The sequence below is a fragment of the Haliotis rubra genome, unplaced genomic scaffold (assembly GCF_003918875.1).
Source record: "Haliotis rubra isolate DU_JTF1 unplaced genomic scaffold, ASM391887v1 Scf178, whole genome shotgun sequence".
Lineage (NCBI taxonomy): Eukaryota > Metazoa > Mollusca > Gastropoda > Lepetellida > Haliotidae > Haliotis > Haliotis rubra.
In genome coordinates, this window is record NW_025765758.1 from 1,173,769 (window position 1) to 1,196,809 (window position 23,041).

The 23,041-nt window shown below is 41.1% G+C and overlaps 2 protein-coding genes across 2 annotated transcripts; both read left to right on the plus strand.

Moving 5' to 3' along the window:
- The first annotated feature begins 7,427 nt into the window (after positions 1-7,427).
- LOC124273200 (peroxidase skpo-1-like) lies at positions 7,428-11,292 on the plus strand. The gene is made up of 5 exons (XM_046708419.1): positions 7,428-7,503; positions 8,192-8,323; positions 9,216-9,345; positions 9,541-9,701; positions 11,288-11,292. Exons 1-5 carry the CDS (start codon positions 7,443-7,445, stop codon positions 11,290-11,292), a joined length of 489 nt encoding a protein of 162 aa, XP_046564375.1. The 5' UTR covers positions 7,428-7,442.
- Positions 11,293-13,816: 2,524 nt separating this feature from the next.
- On the plus strand, positions 13,817-20,016 carry LOC124273215 (peroxidasin-like). The gene is made up of 9 exons (XM_046708431.1): positions 13,817-13,900; positions 14,488-14,569; positions 14,873-14,979; positions 15,672-15,773; positions 16,680-16,778; positions 17,551-18,265; positions 18,824-18,993; positions 19,106-19,208; positions 19,686-20,016. The coding sequence occupies exons 1-9, from the start codon at positions 13,840-13,842 to the stop codon at positions 19,954-19,956; spliced, it is 1,710 nt and encodes a 569-aa protein (XP_046564387.1). The 5' UTR covers positions 13,817-13,839; the 3' UTR covers positions 19,957-20,016.
- The last annotated feature ends 3,025 nt before the right edge of the window (positions 20,017-23,041 follow it).

A 23,041-nucleotide genomic window follows, 5' to 3' on the forward strand; every position in this document is an offset into this window, starting at 1 on the left:
CTAGCTTCAGTGGTGTTCTTCCTTGTCTTCAAGCTGAGTGTTTCACCTAGCCTCCTAGCTACAGCGGTGTTCTTCCTTGTCTTCAAGCTGAGCGTTTCACCTAGCCTCCTAGCTGCAGCGGTGTTCTTCCTTGTCTTCAAGCTGAGTGTTTCACCTAGCCTCCTAGCTGCAGCGGTGTTCTTCCTTGTCTTCAAGCTGAGCGTGTCACCTAGCTTCCTAGCTACAGCGGTGTTATTCCTTGTCTTCAAGCTGAGTGTTTCACCTAGCTTCCTAGCTTCAGTGGTGTTCTTCCTTGTCTTCAAGCTGAGTGTTTCACCTAGCCTCCTAGCTACAGCGGTGTTCTTCCTTGTCTTCAAGCTGAGTGTTTCACCTAGCTTCCTAGCTGCAGCGGTGTTCTTTCTTGTCTTCAAGCTGAGTGTTTCACCTAGCCTCCTAGCTGCAGCGGTGTTCTTCCTTGTCTTCAGGCTGAGTGTTTCACCTAGCCTCCTAGCTGCAGCGGTGTTCTTCCTTTTCTGCAAGCTGAGTGTTTCACCTAGCCTCCTAACTGCAGCGGTGTTCTTCCTTTTCTCCAAGCTGAGTGTTTCACCTAGCCTCCTAACTGTAGCGGTGTTCTTCCTTGTTTTCAAGCTGAGTGTTTCACCTAGCTTCCTAGCTGCAGTGGTGTTCTTCCTTGTCTTCAAGCTGAGAGTTTCACCTAGCTTCCTAGCTACAGTGGTGTTCTTCCTTGTCTTCAAGCTGAGTGTTTCACCTGGCCTCCTAGCTGCAGCGGTGTTCTTCCTTGTCTTCAAGCTGAGAGTTTCACCTGGCCTCCTAGCTGCAGCGGTGTTCTTCCTTGTCTTCAAGCTGAGTGTTTCACCTAGCCTCCTAGCTGCAGCGGTGTTCTTCCTTGTCTTCAAGCCGAGAGTTTCCCACCTGGCCTCCTAGCCTAGCTGCAGTGTGTTCTTCCTTGTCTTCAAGCTGAGAGTTTCACCTGGCCTCCTAGCTGCAGCGGTGTTCTTCCTTGTCTTCAAGCTGAGTGTTTCACCTAGCCTCCTAGCTGCAGCGGTGTTCTTCCTTGTCTTCAAGCTGAGTGTTTCACCTAGCTTCCTAGCTGTAGCGGTGTTCTTCCTTGTCTTCAAGCTGAGTGTTTCACCTGGCCTCCTAGCTGCAGCGGTGTTCTTCCTTGTCTTCAAGCTGAGTGTTCCACCCTAGCCTCCTAGCTGTAGCGGTGTTCTTCCTTGTCTTCAAGCTGAGTGGTTTCACCTGGCCTCCTAGCTGCAGCGGTGTTCTTCCAGCCTGTGCGATGTTTCAAGCTGAGTGTTTCACCTGGAAGTGGTGTTTCCTAGCCTCCAGTGGTGTGTTCTTCCTTGTCTTCAAGCTGAGTGTTTCTCCTGGCTTCCTAGCTGCAGTGGTGTTCTTCATTGCCTTCAAGCTGAGTATTTCATCTGGCCTCCTAGCCGAAGTGGTGTCCCTTATAGCGTCCTAGCTGGTGCGGTGTTTAAACTAGCCTCCTAGCTCATAGCTAGTTCCTGATAGCCTCATAGCTGGTGCGGTGTTGAAACTAGCCTCCAAGCCGAAGTGGTGTTCAAACTAGCCTCCAAGCCAGAGTGGTGTTCCTCATAGCCTCATAGCCTAGCCATAGCTGGTGCAATGTTCAAACCAGTCTCCAAGCTGAAGTGGTGTTCCTCGTAGCCTCCTAGCAGAAGTGATGTTCCTCATAGCCTCCTAGCTGGTGCGATGTTCAAACCAGCCTCCAAGCTGAAGTGGTGTTCCTCGTAGCCTCGTAGCTGGTGCGATGTTCCTCCTAGCCTCCTAGCTGGTACGATGTTCCTCATTGCTTCCTAGCTGAAGTGGTGTTCCTCATAGCCTCCTAGCTGGTGCGATGTTCAAACCAGCCTCCAAGCTGAAGTGATTTTCCTCGTAGCCTCCTAACCGAAGTGGTGTTCCTCGTAGCCTCCTAGCTGGTGCGATGTTCCTCCTAGCCTCCTAGCTGGTGCGATGTTCCTCATAGCTTCCTACCTGAAGTGGTGTTCCTCATAGCCTCCTAGCCAGTGCGATGTACCTCATTGCCTCTTAGCTTCCTAGCCGAAGTGGTGTTCCTCTCAGCAGCCTCCTTGCTGGTGCGATGTTCAAACTAGCTTCCTAGCTGAAGTGGTGTTCCTCCTAGCCTCATAGCTGGTGCGATGTTCCTCATAAACTACCCTACCTGAAGCCGAAGTGGTGTTCCTCATAGCCTCCTAGCCAGTGCGATGTACCTCATAGCTTCCTAACCGAAGTGGTGTTCCTCACAGCCTCCTTGCTGGTGCGATGTTCAAACTACCCTCCTAGCTGAAGTGGTGTTCCTCATAGCCTACAAGCTGAAGTGGTGTTCCTCATAGCCTCCTAGCTAAAGTGGTGTTCCTCATAGCCTCCTAGCTAAAGTGGTGTTCCTCATAGCCTCCGGTGTTCAAACCAGCCTCCAAGCTGCTGTTCCTCCTAGTGCTGGGTGCAATGTTCACAGCCTCCTAACTGGAAGTGGTGTTCAAACTACCCTCCTAGCTAAAGTGGTGTTCCTCTTAGCCTACTAGCCGATGTGGTGTTTCTCTTAGACTCCTAGCTGAAGCGACGTTTCTCCTTGCGTTCTAGCTAAGTCTTCAACCTGGCCTCCTAGCCATTGACGTTCAAAGTCACACAAAAAACGTATGACTAGCGAATAGGGTTGTGAAAATTGAACATTCTTAGGCTGAGGACTGTTATACCATATGACATGCACGATGTTTTTATCATATTCTATACACCAAATCGCTTTGATTTTGACACTTGGCAGATGAATACTTATGGAACTATGCCTAATATAAAGTAGTTTCAATGCTAATGAAAATGAAAAAAATGATATTTTGCCTATTATGTTTATTGTTTTGTCATGATATATTCATTGAAAAAATACGTATTTGGTTACAGGAGAAAATACGACACACCCTAAAAGTATGTTTGTTTGTTTGTTGTTCAAAGCCTCACTCAACAATAGTCAAGATGTCTTGGGATACGATGACATCAACAAAGTCACTGATGCTGACCACACAATCCCGTTGCTCGACTCTTTTCTTGCTGAAGACCAATTCAAACCCGGATCTTCACGGTCACACAGAGGAGGGGTGTAACAACAACGCAATTAAAAATGTCAGTATCGGACGTGGCCACCATTTACGTTTATACAGGCTAAACATGCACTGTAGACTGACTCAAATCAGCTAGCGTTATCAGTAAGTGCTGGTTTTGTCATAGACGTCGTTCAATCTCATTCCAAACAAGTTCTATGTAGCGGAAACAGACGCAATTATCCGAGGTGTTAATCTGACAGTTTGGTGTCGTTTCAGAAGGATGCATCAACCGAATAGGGTTGTCCTTGACTGACCTGTGCAAGTTATGGGTTATGCAGATAACGCCCCAGATGGAGATTTGGTGAACATTATAGTATCCTGCAAATTCGTTTAGTGTCACTCCTTTTTACAGCATAGCCACGTCATAGAGACATTGACGTTGTTCAGTTAAAAATATATCTATTCTGAAACTGATCACTCTCATTCACTCTCCTGTCGGGTGTCGCTTCAGGTAATATCTAGTTACATTTTAGGGGTACATTCCTTTTCGATGAGTTTTCACTTCAGATGGTTTAATTCAGAGGCTAACCAAATCTATGTAGGTCAAGCACAGCAACAGGATGTGTTCTCGGTATCTCATGGCGCAAATGGAGCATACTGTTGCATCAAAAGAACAGACTGAAATGAACCTATACATACATCTAACAAACAGAAAAAAACAAGGTTTTTTCTAACAGTCTGAATGCATTACAGGGTATACGCTGAGGGGCAAAAGAAACGATACCAAGTAAATTTCACAACGTGAGAAAAAACAAGACGTCATAAGCATAAGGTGACAATTTATATTTTCAGAACAATCAAACAACTACAACATATCGTAAATTCATACAGTCATAACCAAAGAAGGTACAGATATTCAACAATTAAAGAGGGTGGGGTCGATTGTCCAGTATTCGATCACGTACAAGTTTACACAGTCCCACTGAAACAGTCATTTGAGCACATTTTACCACAAGTTAGAGTCAGTATCGAGTGTGTGCTCCTCCAGCATCGATACAGGCTCGAACTCGACGTCGGGCAGATGACGTCAGACGTCTGATCACCGGACGTTGGATCCTGTTCTACTCGTCTTGCAGTGCTCTGGCAAGAGCTCTCCTGTTGGCGAGGCGGATGTGGTCTGGCGCGAATTTGCCTCCCAAGATGGTCCCAAAGGTGCTCAATGGGGAGAGGTCAGGGGAACGTGCTGGCCATGGTAAGACGTGAACGTTGTTAGCGTTAAGGAAACTCCCCTAACGCGCTGTGCTGTATGGCATGGAGCATTGTCGTGTTGGAAGACAGTTCGGGGTTCTGCTGCAGGAATGGCAAGACGACTGGTCGGAGAACCCGCCGTCGATGTACCTTTGACCATTCAAGTTACCGTCTACGATCACCAAGTCTGTCTCTTTCTGTCTCCAATTATGCCTCCCCAAACCATGACGCTGCCACCGCCGTAGGGCTCCACTTTGTACGCAGCAACGTGCAGTACGTTCACCTCTGCGTCGATGTACCCGTATCCTGCCGTCTGGTCTGTTAAGGTGGAACCTGCTCTCATCTGTAAAGAGTACCGAGCCCATTGCCTGTTCTGCCAGCCTGCAACTTGGCGTGCCCATCTCAGACGTTCACGTCGATGTTGACGGCTCAGTGCTATGCCACGGAAGGGTCGGTAGGCGCGAAGGTCGTGCAAACGTAGCCTCCTAGACACCGTTCGTCTGCTGACACGATGGCCGAGCGCTGTCTCTGCCGATGACGTCACCGTGAGGAACCTGTTACGTAAGTGTAAACACACGTAGGTAGCGGTCTTCAGCGGCGGTCGTGACGGGCGGCCTACCACCTCCTGGGTCTGTCCGACGTTCTGCCTGTTTGCCTGTAACGTGCCATAAGCCTGGTGATCGTCAAACGGATACAGTTGAAGATTCGGGCAGCATGGTCGTGGGTCGCACCAAGCTGGATCATACCAAGTGCCCGTTCTCTTTGCTCTGCTGTTAATCTTGGCATGGTCGATGATGTTAACGTTGCAATCTAATACTGGCGAACATTTCCATGTGCTTTTATACTCAATACGACCCATGCACGTCATTTTGCACGTGCATGAAAAATTGCCAGTCAAATGCATTTTTCATGACTTTCCATTTCCAAATGCATGTATTTTGGCGCAGGTCCGTTTCAGTTGCGTTCGTGCGAAGGTTTTCTGTTCCAAACCACCTTAAAAGTCTGAGTTCAAATCCAATTTGTCCCCCATTAAAGTTTGGTATCGTTTCTTTTGCCCCTCAGTGTATGCACCTCCACCAGCTTTGGATCGATTCACTGCACGTGTGCAATTAATGTTGCAGGATTACATCCCTAAGTCTTGATAGAATCTGGTGATCGGAGATACCAAGATTGTTCCTGGTACTACACTCAACCATATTACAATCTAGACACACTGCACTCAACCATATTACAATCTAGACACACTGCACTCAACCATATTACAATCTAGACACACTGCACTCAACCATATTACAAATCTAGACACACTACACTCAAACATATTACAATCTAGACACACTACACTCAACCATATTACAATCTAGACACACTGCACTCAACCATATTACAATCTAGACACACTGCACTCAACCATATTACAATCTAGACACAACCATATTACACTAGACAACACACCATATTACAATCTAGACACACTGCACTCAACCATATTACAATCTAGACACACTGCACTCAACCATATTACAATCTAGACACACTACACTCACTCAACCATATTACAATCTAGACACACTACACTCAACCATATTACAATCTAGACACACTACACTCAACCATATTACAATCTAGACACACTACACTCAACCATATTACAATCTAGACACACTACACTCAACCATATTACAATCTAGACACACTACACTCAACCATATTACAATCTAGACACACTCCACTCAACCATATTACAATCTAGACACACTGCACTCAACCATATTACAATCTAGACACACTACACTCAACCATATTACAATCTAGACACACTATACACTCAACCATATTACAATCTAGACACACTACACTCAACCATATTACAATCTAGACACACTACACTCAACCATATTACAATCTAGACACACTACACTCAACCATATTACAATCTAGACACACTGCACTCAACCATATTACAATCTAGACACACTACACTCAACTCAACCATATTACAATCTAGACACACTACACTCAACCATATTACAATCTAGACACACTGCACTCAACCATATTACAATCTAGACACACTACACTCAACCATATTACAATCTAGACACACTACACTCAACCATATTACAATCTAGACACACTACACTCAACCATATTACAATCTAGACACACTACACTCAACCATATTACAATCTAAACACTGCACTCAATCATATTACAATTTAGACACACTGTTCTCAACGATATTACCATCTAGACATACTACACTCAACTGACTGAGTCAACATATTAAATATACACTCCAACCATATATCTAGACACGCACTACACTTAGCCATATTCAGCAATATACGACACACTACACTCAACCATATTACAATTAGACTTCACACAAATTGTACCCATGTGGGACATCGAACTACACTCAACCATATTACAATCTAAACACTGCACTCAATCATATTACAATTTAGACACACTGTTCTCAACGATATTACCATCTAGACATACTACACTCAACCATATTACAACCTAGTCACACTATACACAACCATATTACCATATATTTCTTCATCTATACACACTACACACAACAATATTACCATCACACTACACACGACAGTATTACCATTTCTCTCGTCGTCATATATACGCAAAACACACAACCATATTACCACTTCTCTCTTCGTCATCTAAACGCACTACACACAACCACATTACCATGTCTTTCTTCTTCATCACCGCCGTGATTTTGCTAAAAGCGGCGTAAAACCATACTCACTCACTCTTCTTCATCTACACGCACTACATACGGCCATATTACCACTTCCCTCTTCGACATTTATACACACTATTTACAACTATATTACCATATACTTCTTCGTAACGTATACACACAACACACTGCCATATTACCTTATCTTTCTAGTATTGAGGTGATTTGAATAAAACCCGTTTTTATATCCATACTTTTGTTACACATACAAATATAAAACGCATATGAAATCACGGAAGCAGAACTATCGAGCTGACGTGATCGTATGAATATGCATGAAGAAGACACCGCACGTTGCTTAGCCAATCAGAGAATACGGAGCAAAAATAAAAAAAGATTGTACCTTTCTTAATGGGTATATAATGGGTGCTGAGTTGTACTCTGAGCGGCTGTTCCTGAAAGCAGTAGCAAGGGCATACGGAGGTAAGACATGTCTATATTTTTATCTATAATATATCACAAACTTTACATGTCATGCTGTGTTCACCAGTGGCTATGTCGGCTTTTTTATCTTTCCTTTTTCAACTTCACAAGTTGAACTTTAGTACCATTACAAGATTCATATTAAAGAGAAACATTTTCTTGTAGATTAGGGTGAGATGGAAGAAAACACTATATACTCTTCGTTACGATTAGATATAAAAGAGGGCGGTGGGGTAACCTAGTGGTTAAAGCGTTCGCTCGTCACGCCGAATGCCCGGGTTCGAAAACGGATTCTGTATATTATTTTATTAAGTTTACTACGGTAAAGCAATGGTAAGTGAGAATAACTTACCATGTAAGCCATAACTTATCCTATACATAGAGATTCACCAGTGATAATCGAGACAGAATTGTATTCTATGGGTCACAACCTGTCCTGTACATTATGGTAAACCAGATGTAACTGTATTCTGTAGATAATCTATACACTTATTTGCTTTGCCTTTAAATTACGGTAAACTTCTGTGGAGCGCAAATAGGTCCCTTACTGATAGATGCGTGGTTAATACAAAACTTCCTTCCTTTTTTCTTGTAGTGTAGACTGACCACGCAATTCTATACAGAACATCCTCCCAAATGTCCATGAGCCCTTACCTTTAGTTCGCATAAAATCAATCTTTCTTCAGAGACATGGCTCCAAGACTGCTCCTCCTCCTCTTGGTCTTTCTCTGTCAAAAGGAGGGAACCTTTGCGGTTCAGCTCACTGGTGAAGAGCTGGTTTCAGCTGAAATACAGAAAGACAGGGAGTACTTGGAAGCAGGTCAGTACCAACAATACGTCTCACATATGGTCTTATATACACCAAAATGTTTTAGAATCTTGACATGGTTTACCCAAGACAGAAGACTCACAGAGAATTCGCTTATTGTACCTGGCAACATATTTAGTGGATGTGGATACACTACTCACCCTCGAACCTCGCTCAGAATTTCAATTGATAATTCCACAAACATGGTTCAGTTGCTTCAGCTGTCAGACCTGATCCGGTTTGCAAGTTCGTCAAATTCTTAAAGACTATCCTTTTAAAACGAAAACGCTTACAGATTTGCCTAAATTGATAATCAAAATTTTTTATTTTACATATTTTTTCCAAAACTTAATCGCAGTTTGAGACCAAATGTGTTGTCAGAAAGAATGTCATTGATATCTTCAAAAATGTATTATTTCTAGATAAAGGTGAATACCCGGATAAATGTGTTTTGTCTATCGACTAAATATATGTTGGAAAAGGTATGGGTATAACACACAGCCTTGACCCACGCCGATATTACATTTACATATATATGAATATAAATAAAAGATTTAATATATGAAGTAACATTAATAATAAACAGATCGGTTACCGTCCGGCGTTTTGGAAATCAAACCTTTTCGTTGTAATGTTGGTCAAGTTATTGATCTATATATAAATTGGATCGAATACCTTAAAAATAGCCATAAAATATTTAACTAAGTGAACTCCCTGTGACGTAAGAATTCAGCTGGCTGAACCTAGTCATTAAGATCGTAGAGTACCTTAAAAAGCAAAGTCTTGGATACAGGTGTAATAAATAAGTCTGAGAAGAATAAGACGTCTAATATATCATATCCTGAAAAGAAAATTGGCGTGCATATGTTCAGCCTGTGAAATTGAATGCATGTTATAACTACAGGTGTTGACCGACTTGGAGGAACTTCAACCACGGAACAACATGCATCTTTCACATCGACAAAACCGACATCAGTCAGACTCGGCCAACTCTACAGAGAGAAGCTATTTTCAAGAACATCAAATGTTGATGAGTAAGTTTAGTTGATATTTTCACCCTTGAATTAAACAGCTATGGGATATGATGTGGGTACGTGATCTTAAATTCCGCAAACAAACTCTTATTGATGATTTCTACTGCCTCCTTGAGTCTTGTAAGAGATCAGCCTGACGATAGTTCTTTAAAGTTCAAGTTGGTGTAATGATCATGAATTTTTCGTCAACGTCAGTAGCAGTTGTCCCAGCTCTGTGGAGTGTAACGCCAATGACAAGTTCCGGTCAGCGGACGGTAGTTGTAACAACCTTGCAAACCCCGACTGGGGAGAGAGCTTCATCCCAATGAGGAGGTTCCTTCCGCCTCAGTATGACGATTCAATCAATCTTTATTTCAGTACTGAGGAGGCCACAGGCCTATATATAGTACATTTCATATATACAATTTTCTAATCAACATTGCTTGCTAAATGAAAACCGCAACATTTTAAATTACAAATTCATTATCGATAGATGGATGGACAAAATAGAGTTCTTTAATATATTTTTTACGGATAGTATTTTATGCTGGGCATAGTAGAAGAAAATGATATTCGTCTTCTATAACAGTATTATTACAACATCTACATATTCTATCCTCTCTTTTGATATTCATAAACCTACCTTTTTCAATTAATAATTCATGAGATGAACAACGCAAACGAGCTAAAGCTATTCTATATTTCTTAACGTTAACACATGATAAATAATGTTCAGTATAAATGTGTGTTTTAAGATTGAGTAATAATTACATTTTGTAGCTACTGAAATTGTTTCCAACCATTTTTGCTGGTAAATATCTTTTAATCTTTACGTGAATGTATTTAGAAACAAAGACGAACATTCAACGTTTTGTTCATACCATAAATGATTAAATCCAGTTGAAAAAGTAGGTGTTTAACATCTGTTAACCAATACTTTTTACCTTCTTTGTCATATAGTAACATCATATTATAGCATTTTTTCGGTACACGGTAGGATGGCATACTTAATAACCTTATGCAATATTTAATCGCCCTGATTTGTGAAGATAAGTTGAGCGGGTATCTGCCACATTCCCCATATACCGTAACATTTGATGTGCTCATCTTTACCCCGAGAAATTTCTTCCAGGCAAATAAATGTACCTTTTCTATGGAATCAAAGTATTTAAAATCCCCATATTTCAGCACCATACAGTAGAATCGGTTTGATTTTAACATCAAATATTCAAAAAAGGATGTTAGACTTAAATCCCAGAGTACTTTTACATTTCTCAATATACCTATCAATACCTTTCGTGCTTGAACAGATGCATATTTTGCATGTACCAACCATGACAGATGATTAGTGAAATATACACCAAGGTATTTATGAAGTCGTAGTCTCTATAGTTCTGCCTTTATAAACCATTTTTCCTTTTTTGATAATTTCACCCTTTTTTTAAAAAACGACTACTTTCGTTTTATCCATATTTACAGTTAGACATGATTTTTTCAGTAGTTTTTAGTTAGTTAATTTGCTTCTGTAGGCCATTAATAGTGCTTTAGATGAGAACAACATCATCTGCAAATAATGAAAGGAAACGATGAAACATATCAGGATGCAACTGGATACCATGTGAACAATTATTTTCTGTACTTCTAGTTCATTTATAAAGAAGGAAAACAAAAAAGGACTGAGTACACAACCTTGCCTTACTCCAATAAGTACATCAAAAGTTTCAGAGAGTACAGTGTTATTCCTGACACAAGCTTTAACATTCTCATACATGTGAGTTAACAGACTGGTCATTTTGAGGCTAAGCCCATTTGTCTTACATAGTCTCCATAGCTTATGTCTTTGCACAGAATCAAATGCTTTAGAAAAATGCAACAAACAATGCATATAACCTGCCACTTTGAGTAGTTAAATATCTTTGTATCACACTCTGTAATATTAAAATGTTATCAATTGTTAATCCAGCCTGAGATTCATTTAATTTATTCATTGTTTCTCCCCAAAATATTAATCTTAGGTTGATGATTGAGGTGAAAGCTTTACTAAATATGCTTAACAGTGTGATTCCCCTGTAGTTATCAACATTGTTCAAATTACCTTGCTTGTGTAAAGAAACTATTATCCCAACAGACCAGGCGGTAGGAAATGTCCCTCTCTCTAATATCAGATTAAAATTAACTCAAGATAAGGTAGTAGAAGATCAGCAAAATACTTTTAAAATTCTGGAATTAAATCGTCTATTCCTGGGGATTTGTTGAGTTTAAAGTTGTTTATGCTATCTCAGATCTCTTCTCTGGATATTGGAGAGTAAAGAATTTCTTTTGTAAGGTCACTGTTTGGGTCATCATTTAACAAAACATCATGGCCATCACATTCAGTATTTCTCTCAGTATCTACATTTTCACCAGAAAACAGTGTTCTAAAGTGGTGAAACCACTCTTGGGTTTGGATATTGCTTTTTGTAACTAGCTTTCTATTTAAATATTTCAATTCGTACCAAAACCTTTTGGAGTCATTAATGTTATTTGCTATTTTATTCTGTTTCTCTTTATAATAGGCAAAAGGCATTAGATATATTTTTTGATAGACATATTTCCACACTTTCTTTTCATATCTGATGCTGCTAGACAAAGGGCGTCTACAATAAAGTCAATGCTAGTATCAATACATGTAAACGCACTTTCGACTGACTTGTCTAAGACGTTTTGCACAGAATCTAATAAAATCTTTTGTCTAAAATATTCAAGTTTGTCATTATCCCAAACAAATTTGAAAGCATTATTATATTTTTGTTATGTGTACATGTGCATGATTCTCCAATATAAAGCGCACGTAATTTCATAGTGACCGGGAGATGTGCTGATTCAGTTCGAGGAGGTATCGCAAAGTCGGTTACATAATCAAACAGAGATACAGAGGAGATAATATAGTCTACCACACTTGCACCGTTATTACCAATCTTAGAGTCGGAGCCAGATCGCCCGTTCATTATGTGCATGTTCAGTACAGCACAGCTTTAAATCAAGGAAATATCTACCAAAGTTGTTCATTATCTTATCGGGAGAATAACGTCTTAGATTAAAATTATCGCATATAGAATTTAGTACTGAAAAGTTTTGATTTTCAACTTGTTCAAGTAGATCATCTCCAACAAAATCTGCCTCTGTACCTGTTCGTGCATTGAAGTCTCCACCGCATAAGATATAAACATCTTCATAAACATCAGCAAGTATATCTAGGAGACTCTTGAAACATACTGATACCATTTTAACAAGATAATGATGGTGTGTTGTATCAGGTAGATGATTCTTGGTGTACATAAGCACATGAATATAACAGATCACGATCTAAACCAAACTGTTTTTGAAACATAATACATACATCATTTACAGTAATATTAACCACAGTACAAACTTCTCAAATTCTTTCCTTATCAGACAGATGTTCCACCAGATAGTCTGCCATAGTTAGAAATTCGTTCTGCATGTTTGGAAATAGAAAAGAAGTCTGGAAACACATGTTCTAAATCTAAGTCATCTGCCCAAGTCGCAGTTAAACGTATTATATCAAATAGGTATCTAATAAAGTCAGATTCACAGAGTCTATGTATAATACCTGATATGTTCCAAAATATAAAATATATGTCTTCAGCTGATATAATATGGTTTTCCTTAGGCATATCACTATTGTCTTCACAACGATGTGATGTCGGTTTTGTGTCCTGGAGGAACGACGAAGTGTACTGATGGTGTTGCTGCTGCTGTTGTTGTTGTTGTTGTTGTGGCTGTTGCTGTTGACTGCTGCTGTTGCCCTGGGAGGAGGTGTTCTCTCTAGAGATATCAGTGGAGGTCTCATTAGATGTGATCTCTCTTGGTTCATCCAGCAGCTTATTCCCCTTAAAGATAAACCTTCTGTCCTAGAATGTTCGCGTCTCTAGAAAGCTTTTGTCTCTGTGCTGCTGCGAGGTCATTGGCGATGCCAGTTCCATTCTCCCTTACAATATCCCTCATTTTTACACTATGCCACGTGTCCTCCCAATGCAACATTCTCACAAAAACAGGGGCCTATTAGAATCTGATTTTCTCTTAGATCCCCTGCGTGCCCTCTCCATGTCTCTTGGTAATAGTGGTGCTAATTTCGTAACCTCTCTAGCAGTGTTAAGTACATCCAGAACCTTGGCCTTGCTCTCAGTATGACTCTCTTCAGCTGAAGACTCTGATATGCCATACAACACCATATTGTATCTCCTACTCCTCTGTTCCTAATCCTCTATCCTTTTCTCTAACTCAGATGGGTAGTTGTCTGTATCTATAACCCTGTCATTCAGAACATCCATATCAACTCTAAGTATATCTTGTTCTTGTTTAATTTCAATCCTTAGAATAGTGATGTCAGACTTGAGATATTTTATGTCCTCTTTGACTGATTTGATTTCTCCACACATCCTATCCTCTGAATCCTGAACCCGTTTCAAAATATTGTTTTGTATCGCCACGTCACTGAGTGACGTCACACACATGGTCATGCAGTGGGCTCAATTCCTGGATCATGACTTCACCAGCACCGCCGTTGAACGAGGTCAGTTGAAGTTGTAAATAGACGTCTCATGAAAAGTTTAGACTCACTGGTATAAGTATAGCCACTTACTTCAGGCAACTGTTCTAAACTAAATTTTGCAAAATATTCCATACTGTTTAAAGGTACTGTTTACACATGAACTGATGTATTGTAAAACACATTCGTAACGTTGAAAACATTATTGTTATGAGTTCAGTAAATGATGGAAATCAGTGAAAAATGGCGAATTCTTAACAAAACTTTACACCACAACGCATCTGTTCACATACACGATATTTGCACATGCTTTACAGCAATTTGATGCATGATCCTCGTACAATGCATCTGCATAATGTTTTCATTTGCTTCCCCCAAGTTACAGTAGTGGAGATATCAATCTTCGATGTAACCATATATATATATACATAATATATAGTGAGTGTTTTAAGTGAGTCTAAACTTTTGAAGAGAAGTATATATAAACTACAGCTCGAGTTTATACTGACATACTGAGTGCAAACAATATAGAACATTGAAACTCAATATGATTCCAATTTATGGTAGCTGTGACTATGAACAATTCAGTAATAAGCAAATCGGTGATTTAGGTGCTGATGGAGCCACCATCATCTGTTGTGAAGATGACGTCCCTGAGGGCATCCCTGTCAGCAGCCTCAACCTCACTGATAGGTAAACAGAAACAATTTGAACTTTGAAATCCCTTCGTCAATTGGTCATGGTTGGACGTGAATAGTTGATGCTGATGAAACTAACAAACAAACAAACGTCTCTGTTTCCTGCGGATAAGGAAGGATGAATAGTAATTAAATAAATACATAATCCAACTTGTATTCTAATAGTTGTCTGAGAGGCTAATATGTAATGAATTAATTTGATTTACGTGCGGTAATAGCAAGTATGTCAGTCGTCTCTACCACTGAACATGAAGTTATCAAAGATATTCGCAATAACCCCTCCACTTCTTTCTTACAGACGCCAGTGCTTTCCGATTCCAGTTCCAGGTGGTGACCGGAGGTTCAACCGTAGCTGTCTCAACTTTGTCCGCTCAGTGCAGATAGCAAACGCAGACTGTAACTTGGGTTAGTATAACTGCACCTAGAGCGCAGTCTTTGGAAAGTTGAGTGCAAGGAGGCGATGGCTCGAATTGACCATTCGTGCTCAGATGGAGGAGCAAAAAAGTTTGAGTTGTGGTGGTGAAGGCAAAGGGTGTGGGTTGAGGTGCAGGAGGCGAAGGGTGTTAACTGAGGTGAAGGAAGTGACTTGTCGGAATTGAAGTGGAGGACAAAATGCTGAAAGCAGTGGAGGCGAAAGGTTTGAACCGAGGTGGAATAGGAAGGGGTAAGAATTTGAAGCGAGGTCGCGAAGGGCGTAGCATGAGTGGTGAAGATGGTGGAAGAGGACATATTTGAAGATGTAGGTTTAAAAGCTGTCATGAGAATGATGGGATGGTGATAGCTTGTTGGGAGGACCAGGGAATGATGGTAGTTAAAAGCATTTTTAGTTGATCGTTGATGGTAGGGACAAAACGAAGAGAGTTGGATCAAAAGTTCGGAGCAGTAGTCAGATTAAAATAATGTAGCAGTATGGTTGCAGAGGTGTAAATGAAAAACGTGAGGATTAGGAGAGACGTAGAATAATAGAAATATAATAGTTTTGCCTTGTGGGGTGTAGGGGTTAGCAAAATAAAAGTTAGGTGGTTGTGGACTTTGTATAGTTACGTTTGTTGTGGTGGAAGGAGCTGCCTAACCAGTTCACAAATATTTCTTGTCAGCCCCAGGAGAGCAGTTGAACCAGCTGACCGCCTTTGTCGATGCATCCCAAGTGTATGGCTCAACACCAGAGGAGCAGGACGAACTCCGGTCTTACATGAAAGGTACCACATGTCCTCCCATCGTATAATTACTGACAAGAAAAAGATAAAACCATTTCCAAACTTAACTAATCTCTGGTAGAAGTAGAGCCCACTGAATGTTTTAATCACTTTCTCGGGGAGAAGATATCAGAAGGGTGATCCGTATCCTGCCCCACCGGTGGCACTGCAAACACACGCATAGAGAGGCTCATTAATTTGTTCACATACACGACATCACATGGCACAAGTTAAAAGAGGGAATTATTTTGGATATCTTTTTGCGACTGCTGCCGGAAAAAGTGGCTTTGACCTGACCCTAATAAGTTTGGAAAGCTGTAACCGGGATCAAGCAGCTGCTGAGCAAAAGTCGCAAGATGCTCTTTGAAATATTTGAAGAAGGATTTGCTCGATTGTACATCACACGTTATGAAATGAAGAGGCTAACGGCTTATGGAACTTTTTGTTTTCAATAGATGAATCATCTGGAATTATGAACTTCAATTAATTAGTGTCTGAAAAAATATGTAGGAATGACTCAAATTGGGCTTCTATTGTACTATAAAATACAACTTCTGTAGCATCTCATATCATCTGCAGAAATTAAAACTGAATGTACACCATTTACGATTTTACAAATATTTATATAAATAATTGTTTCTTTGGACATGTTTCAGGATTACTTAGGACATCATTTGTGACGCCAAAGCTACTAGTTACTAACCCCGAAATGATGAACTTCAGATAATACGTGTCTGAAAAAGTATATTGGCTACCCCTAAGGAGAGACTCCCAGTTATCAAACTATGTCTAATATATTATACAAAGCCAACATATGCAACATCTCATCGTCAATCAAAACTGAACTGCACACCATTTACCATTTTGCAGATATTTATAGGTATATTTCTGTCTGTGACTATGTTCCAGGTTTGCTTAGGACATCATTTATGAGGCCAGAACTGCTCCCGAGAAATCCTGTTTTGGACTGCATCACGTTCACTGGGCCAAACTTTTGTTTCTTGGCCGGTACGTAATTGGATACACAATTCCTTTCAGTTTTTTGGTTGTTGTTTTACGCCGCACTCAGCAATATTCCAGTTATATTCCGGCGGTCTGTAAATAATCGAGTCTGTTCCGGAAAATCCAGTGATCAACAGCATGAACGTCGATCTACGCAATTGGGATACGATGACGTGTTTCAACAAACTCAGCGAGCCTGACTACCCGATCCCGTTAGTCGCCTCTTACGGCAAACATGGGCTACTGAGGACCAATTTTAATCCGTGGGAATTCAAAAGGCCTTTTTATAAAATGGTCAAATGTAACAAATGGTATATTTTTGGGACCACGCTTTATCAGTACATTAAAGATGATAGTACATTGTTTGGGCTGAGTCCAATCCGGGATTCGAATCCACACCCTCACAGTGAGACTACCATTCTCCAATACACAAATCCTGGATGGAAGTCAACCCAGCATGCCTGTCCATAGTTTCCGCCATGGGAGCGGTGTCGATTTACACTTGTTAGAAGGGTACACATAGGGTATATGATCCTGACTATTATTTTTGTAGAAGAAGCAGTGGCTGAGTGGGTTAGATCGCAGACTTTGTGTGCTGGCAATTAGGTACCTCCACCAACTACACATGGCCCAGTTTTCGAAGACTTTCATTATCGCATCAATTGTACAGGTACCTACATGAACAGAATATTGGTTGCTTGAATCAGCCTGATGAACAAAGCGGTTCTTCAATAACAGCAAATTAAAGTAACAGAAGCTTAAAATTATCTGTGTACAGGTGACGAGAGAGTGGACGAACACATGTCTCTGGCAAGTATGCACACCATCTGGCTACGGGAACACAACAGAGTGGCCAGGAAGCTTGCACGTATCAACCCGCACTGGGGTGATGAGCGGCTGTTCCAGGAAGCCAGGAGGATTGTGGGAGCCTATGATGCAGCACATCACTTTCGTCGACTTCCTTTCTCTCGTCCTCTCCCCCAAGCTTCTTTTAAGTTTGGGCTCCGTCCATCGACTGGTCCTGTCAATATTTACAATGCCAATGTTGATGCAAGTATTCACAATGCCTTTGCTACAGCTGCCTACCGCTTTGGACACTCCATGATAAGATCCTTCTTTAGTCGTCCAAACAGGAGATTTAAGGGTGGAGAAGATCTTCAACTTAGAGACTCATTTGGAAACACATCCATCATCCTATCAACCGATGGTGATGCTATAAATCAATTAACAAGAGGACTGGTGGTTGACAGGGCCAATTCTGTGGACAGACACATCACCCCTGAACTAACAGACTTCCTCTTCCCAGATGATGAAGGTGACAGCATGGATCTGATGTCTTTAAACATTCAGCGTGGCCGTGACCATGGTCTTCCAGGATACAATGATTGGCGGAGGTGGTGTGGACTCCCGGAAGCTGAAAACTTCTCCACAGGTCTTGGTGGTCTTGTGGATCATCCAGAAGATGCTGCTGCTTCTCTGCGAGCGCTGTACAGGTGCGACTGTGTTCCCATGATATATTTGCCATGCCTCTGCATGAGTTTAAAACGGCGCCCATTCGCACTCCCACCTGATGCCATCACTTTTTAAAGTATTCAAAATCACATGCTGTAGTCAAAATCGTACAATCCACTTAACTTCAATGGATGTGGAAACTTGCTTGTATTTTGGGGATTGGATGTTGCTATGTGTGAGGATTGGTTGGTTGGTTGTTGTTTAACGCCGCACTCAGCAATTTTGCAGCTATATGGCGGCGATCTGTAAATAATGGAGTCTGGTCCACGTAATGGAGAGAATAGAGGGAAAGATTCGTTTCAGGATTAATGACAGTCTACTTGTAGAGCTGAAGAAAATATAGATGTTTCAAAGTCATTTCTGTATATGTTGTTCTTTTATTGAGCTGAACACTGTTCTCTCGTCACACCGAAGACCAGGGTTCGATTCCCCACATGGATGCAATTTGTGAAGCCCATTGCTGGTGTACCCCGCCGTGATATTGCTGGAATAATGTTATTGAGCTGTACATAGTAATCATATAACTAATTGTGTTTCAGAACTCCCGATGACATTGATCTGTTCTCTGGAGGCGTGTCTGAACGCCCTCTTAACGGAGGACTCTTGGGGAACACTTTCTCGTGCATTGTCGGCAGTCAGTTCGAGTTGCTGAAGATTGGTGACAGATTCTGGTATGAAACTGATGATGCAGTTGTGGGGTTTACACCAGGTATGTATTTATGTTGTTCTCAACACACAGATGTTTGCCTTGGTGGTCTAATGATGAAGCTGTGTTTCAAGTGTAGTTCACTAAAGTGTTTTATGTGGTTTTACCCTCTCAGAACAACTAGCCGAGATCCGGAAGACGTCTCTCTCCCGTGTGGTCTGCGACAACACCGACACCGTCATAATCCAACCTAACGCCTTCAAGAAGGCAGGACCAGGGTGAGTATGTCCAGTTTCTCGTCATTCCAAAGGTTCATTTGAACAAAGCGTAAAGGTCATTTTTCTCGGTATCGATGTTCCCTACAAAACTTTAGTGTAGATCTCGCTGCCAATAAGTGATGTATCCTTTGTGTTTCAGGGTAGTGGGGTAGCCTAGTGGTTAAAGAGACTTCGGGTTCGATTACCAGCATTGTAATAATATATGAAGCCCATTTCTGTTGTTGGGGCGGTGGGGTGGCCTAGTGGTAAAAGCGTCCGCACGTCACACCGAAGACCCGGGTTCGATTCCCCACTTGGGTACATTGTGTGATGCCTATTTTCTGATGTCCCCCGCCGTGATATTGCTGGAATATTGCTAAAAGCGGCTTAAAACTATACTCACTCACTCATTTCTGGAGTCCTAAGCTTTGATAGTGCTGATTTTGTGCTAGAAGTATTGTAAAACATACCCACTCACTCACTCTTTGCGCGTTACAGGAACAAAATCAGATCATGCAAACAGCTGCCAGAAGTGGATATATGGGCGTGGCAAGACTCGCAAGGCACGTGTGGGTCGGGATGTGGGTTTCGGAAGTGGGGACCCTGGGGACATTGTGTGCGTGGATGTCGCTTCAGAACACGTGTGCGCCGCTGCAGAACGTGCGGGTACGGGGACCTCTTCCAGTCACGAAGGTGCCGCTCCTATGTCGGCCACAGATACAGTGGAAAATGCAACCGGCTGTATCGGTACGCGAAGCGCTGGTACTGAAACGTAACCTGGTACCAGTCTCACGATGTCTTGCAGTTAAATAAAGCAGCTATTTCTTAACTATAGTTGTTACATTTTTTCTTTGGACTGTGGGGACGCCTCATGGTTCAGGCGATTGCTCGTCACGCTGAAGAAGCGGGTACGATTTCGTGTGTGAAGCGCATGTGTCCCCTTTCATGGAATATTGCTACATTAAAAGTGAGAAGGTCTAAATAAACAACAAACAACAAACATTATATGCAAGCATTACTGTATACATCTTTTACCAAAGAACATGGGCCAAAGGAAAATAGAATAAAAGTGATGAAACCCTTTCCACGCCCTTCAGAAAGCCTGCACGATTCCTACTATATCATGATCATATGTTTATCACATGAATCACAACAAATACTGACACCGATGATACCATATGTTCGTGAATATTTCAGCGTATCCTGCACCCAGGTGGCATCTGTCATAAACACATGCACATACTAGTCAATTGCCATAAGCTTAGCAATGTCTTCAGAATGGTACGTGTTCTTTTCATTGGTGGAATGCCATATTGAATATGTGGCAAGAAATTAGAAGAAACTCATTCGGCCAGAGATATCTGTCATACAAAGTCTGGCTGCGCCGCATGAAAAGGTTGTTCCCAGTGACAAGGACTCGGATGACATAGACCATTATATCTAAGCATCACTACAAAGTTCCTTGATGAAAGAAACTTGGTATGGGTGACATAACAGGAACTGAAGAAGAAATATGTTAAAACTATAAATCACTATCATCACCTTTACGACTGGACTTGTTGCCATGTCCATGCTTCTATTGATGCCAGTTCCTTTCTTGTACTCCTAATCTCCATAAAAAGACGACCAAAGATTGCGAGGCACAGCAAATGTAACACCAATTCCCTGTTTCAAAGATTAACCATAATCTATAATATAATGAAGGACATTCATTTTATTGAGAGAAAATATTGAAGGCAAGTGGAATTAATCTCAATATTAATAATTTTTATCCTTTTCTTAGCAAGTTCAGAAAAAGAACCATCTTGAGTTATGCTATATTAGATTTTACTCCTTTGTACACGACTATCTATACTTAGGAAAACACTATTTCCTTGATCCACTGGTCCCCGTGATCCCTAGTAAGATGGTCTAGCTTTGGCTGCTAGTGGCCTATGGCCGACTTTATATTTGTACAAATCTACAAATCTACTGATATTTTGTTTGGACCCTAAACTGTGATACTTTACTCAATGTTTACTGTCCTTTGTCAAGTATTTAATAATAATGAACTTGTTCTCATCTCGATACACCTATAATATTGCCAATGAGCTGCAACATTTCAACTCACTCACCCCTTGATCCTTGGAGCACAGAAATTTAGGACAAGTTGTCAAAAGTGAAACTTAACCAAACTGCATCAAAAGATTATACAAAGAACGCGTGAAACACTGAACTCATAGACTAGTAGACGACATCCGAATGTCAAGTGGGAAGAAGTAGGCATCCCCATGTGAAAAGAAGTCAGTACTAGCAACAGGTAACGAAAATAAAACACGAAATCAGACAAGAACCGGACCTTACCATCCGATTCCCACCAACGTCGCTTCTATAGGCAGCGATTAGTGCCTTGGTATATTTGGATTCTTAATACCCATAGGGACCGCCTCCGTGGTGTAGTGGTTAGAGCGTCCGCCCGGAGAGCGGAAGGTCGCGGGTTCGATCCCCGACCGCGTCATACCAAAAGACGTTAAAATATGGTACTTGTTGGTCCCTGCCTGGCGCTCGGCATTAATGGCTACAACAAGGACTGGCCGACTCGGAGTCAGTATAATGTGTCTGAGTGGGGTATTCATGCTTCACTGCGGCATGGTATCTCAGTGGGCTAGCACTATAAAACCAGCTGAAGTCTGGGCTAGTACAAGCAGCCGCACATACACATACACACGCATGCACGTCGTCATATGAGCGAAATATTCTCAAGCACGACGTAAAACCCAATTTCACCTCACCTCACCTAATACCCATATGAATTAAATATTTAGAATACATGTCTTTTAAATATATACATACGTATCTTTCTTGAGAGGTTCGGGTCAATTTGTAAAAATGAAAGCAAATGTGACATGAAGTTTACTGAGAAAACAATATTTGAAATACTTGACGCCCTCACTGATGACATGTTGGAGTAAAACATTTCCATTGGGCACCAATTGTGCTCCCCTCCTTGCGAATATGTTTCTTTATGCATATCAATCGAAATTTTGGGCTGGGATTACCAAAATCAAAACAAATTATACGTAAGCTTCCAGTATATCGATGATCTAATATCGTTCAATAACCATCAAGTAACCAATTCCCTTCCACTGATTTACACACGGAACTTGAAATTAAGGAGAAAAGTGATATTGTTACATATTTGGATCTTATTCTTAAAAACCCCACCCCACCCCACCCCCCTGGCCAGAAGGCCTCAGAAATTCGGTATTTTGACTTGTACCGTTCGTTCAGATTTTCGTGCATTGTTAGAAATGTATTATTTAGATGGATATGGACTTCGAGAACTGTCATACCAAAATATATAAACATAGTAAGAACTGTCCAATCCAAATTCGTCAAAAAGGGCCCGTATCATACCCGTACATGACTGCAGTTCAGCCAGAAGTTTGAGCGAGAACGGCAATGTAGCGGCGATTGGAGGGCGCTTCTATAGGTTTAATTATTTTTCTTGCCTCTTTCTAAATGTTTTGTTCTTTTTGGCTTCTCTTGTTCCAGATGGTATTCATTGTTTGCAACACGAATACTGACGATCAGTTTAGTTTATTTTAGTTTAGTTTAGTTTAAGATATTTTTATGAGAGAAAAGGACTGGGCATAAGTTGTCCAACTTCGAAAAGCCCTTTCTCAGCAGTTGCATAGGTGCAGTATACGTGAACAGAATGTGAGGAACAGAAAAAGTGCAGAGAGTAAAGAATAAAGCGATACTTTACAATCACTTTACAATTAAAATCGTTTAGTTCTGTTTATATACGTATGGACACATTTGAAAATATTCTGATTCTCACGAATGGAAACACCTGCATTGCCATGTAAAAT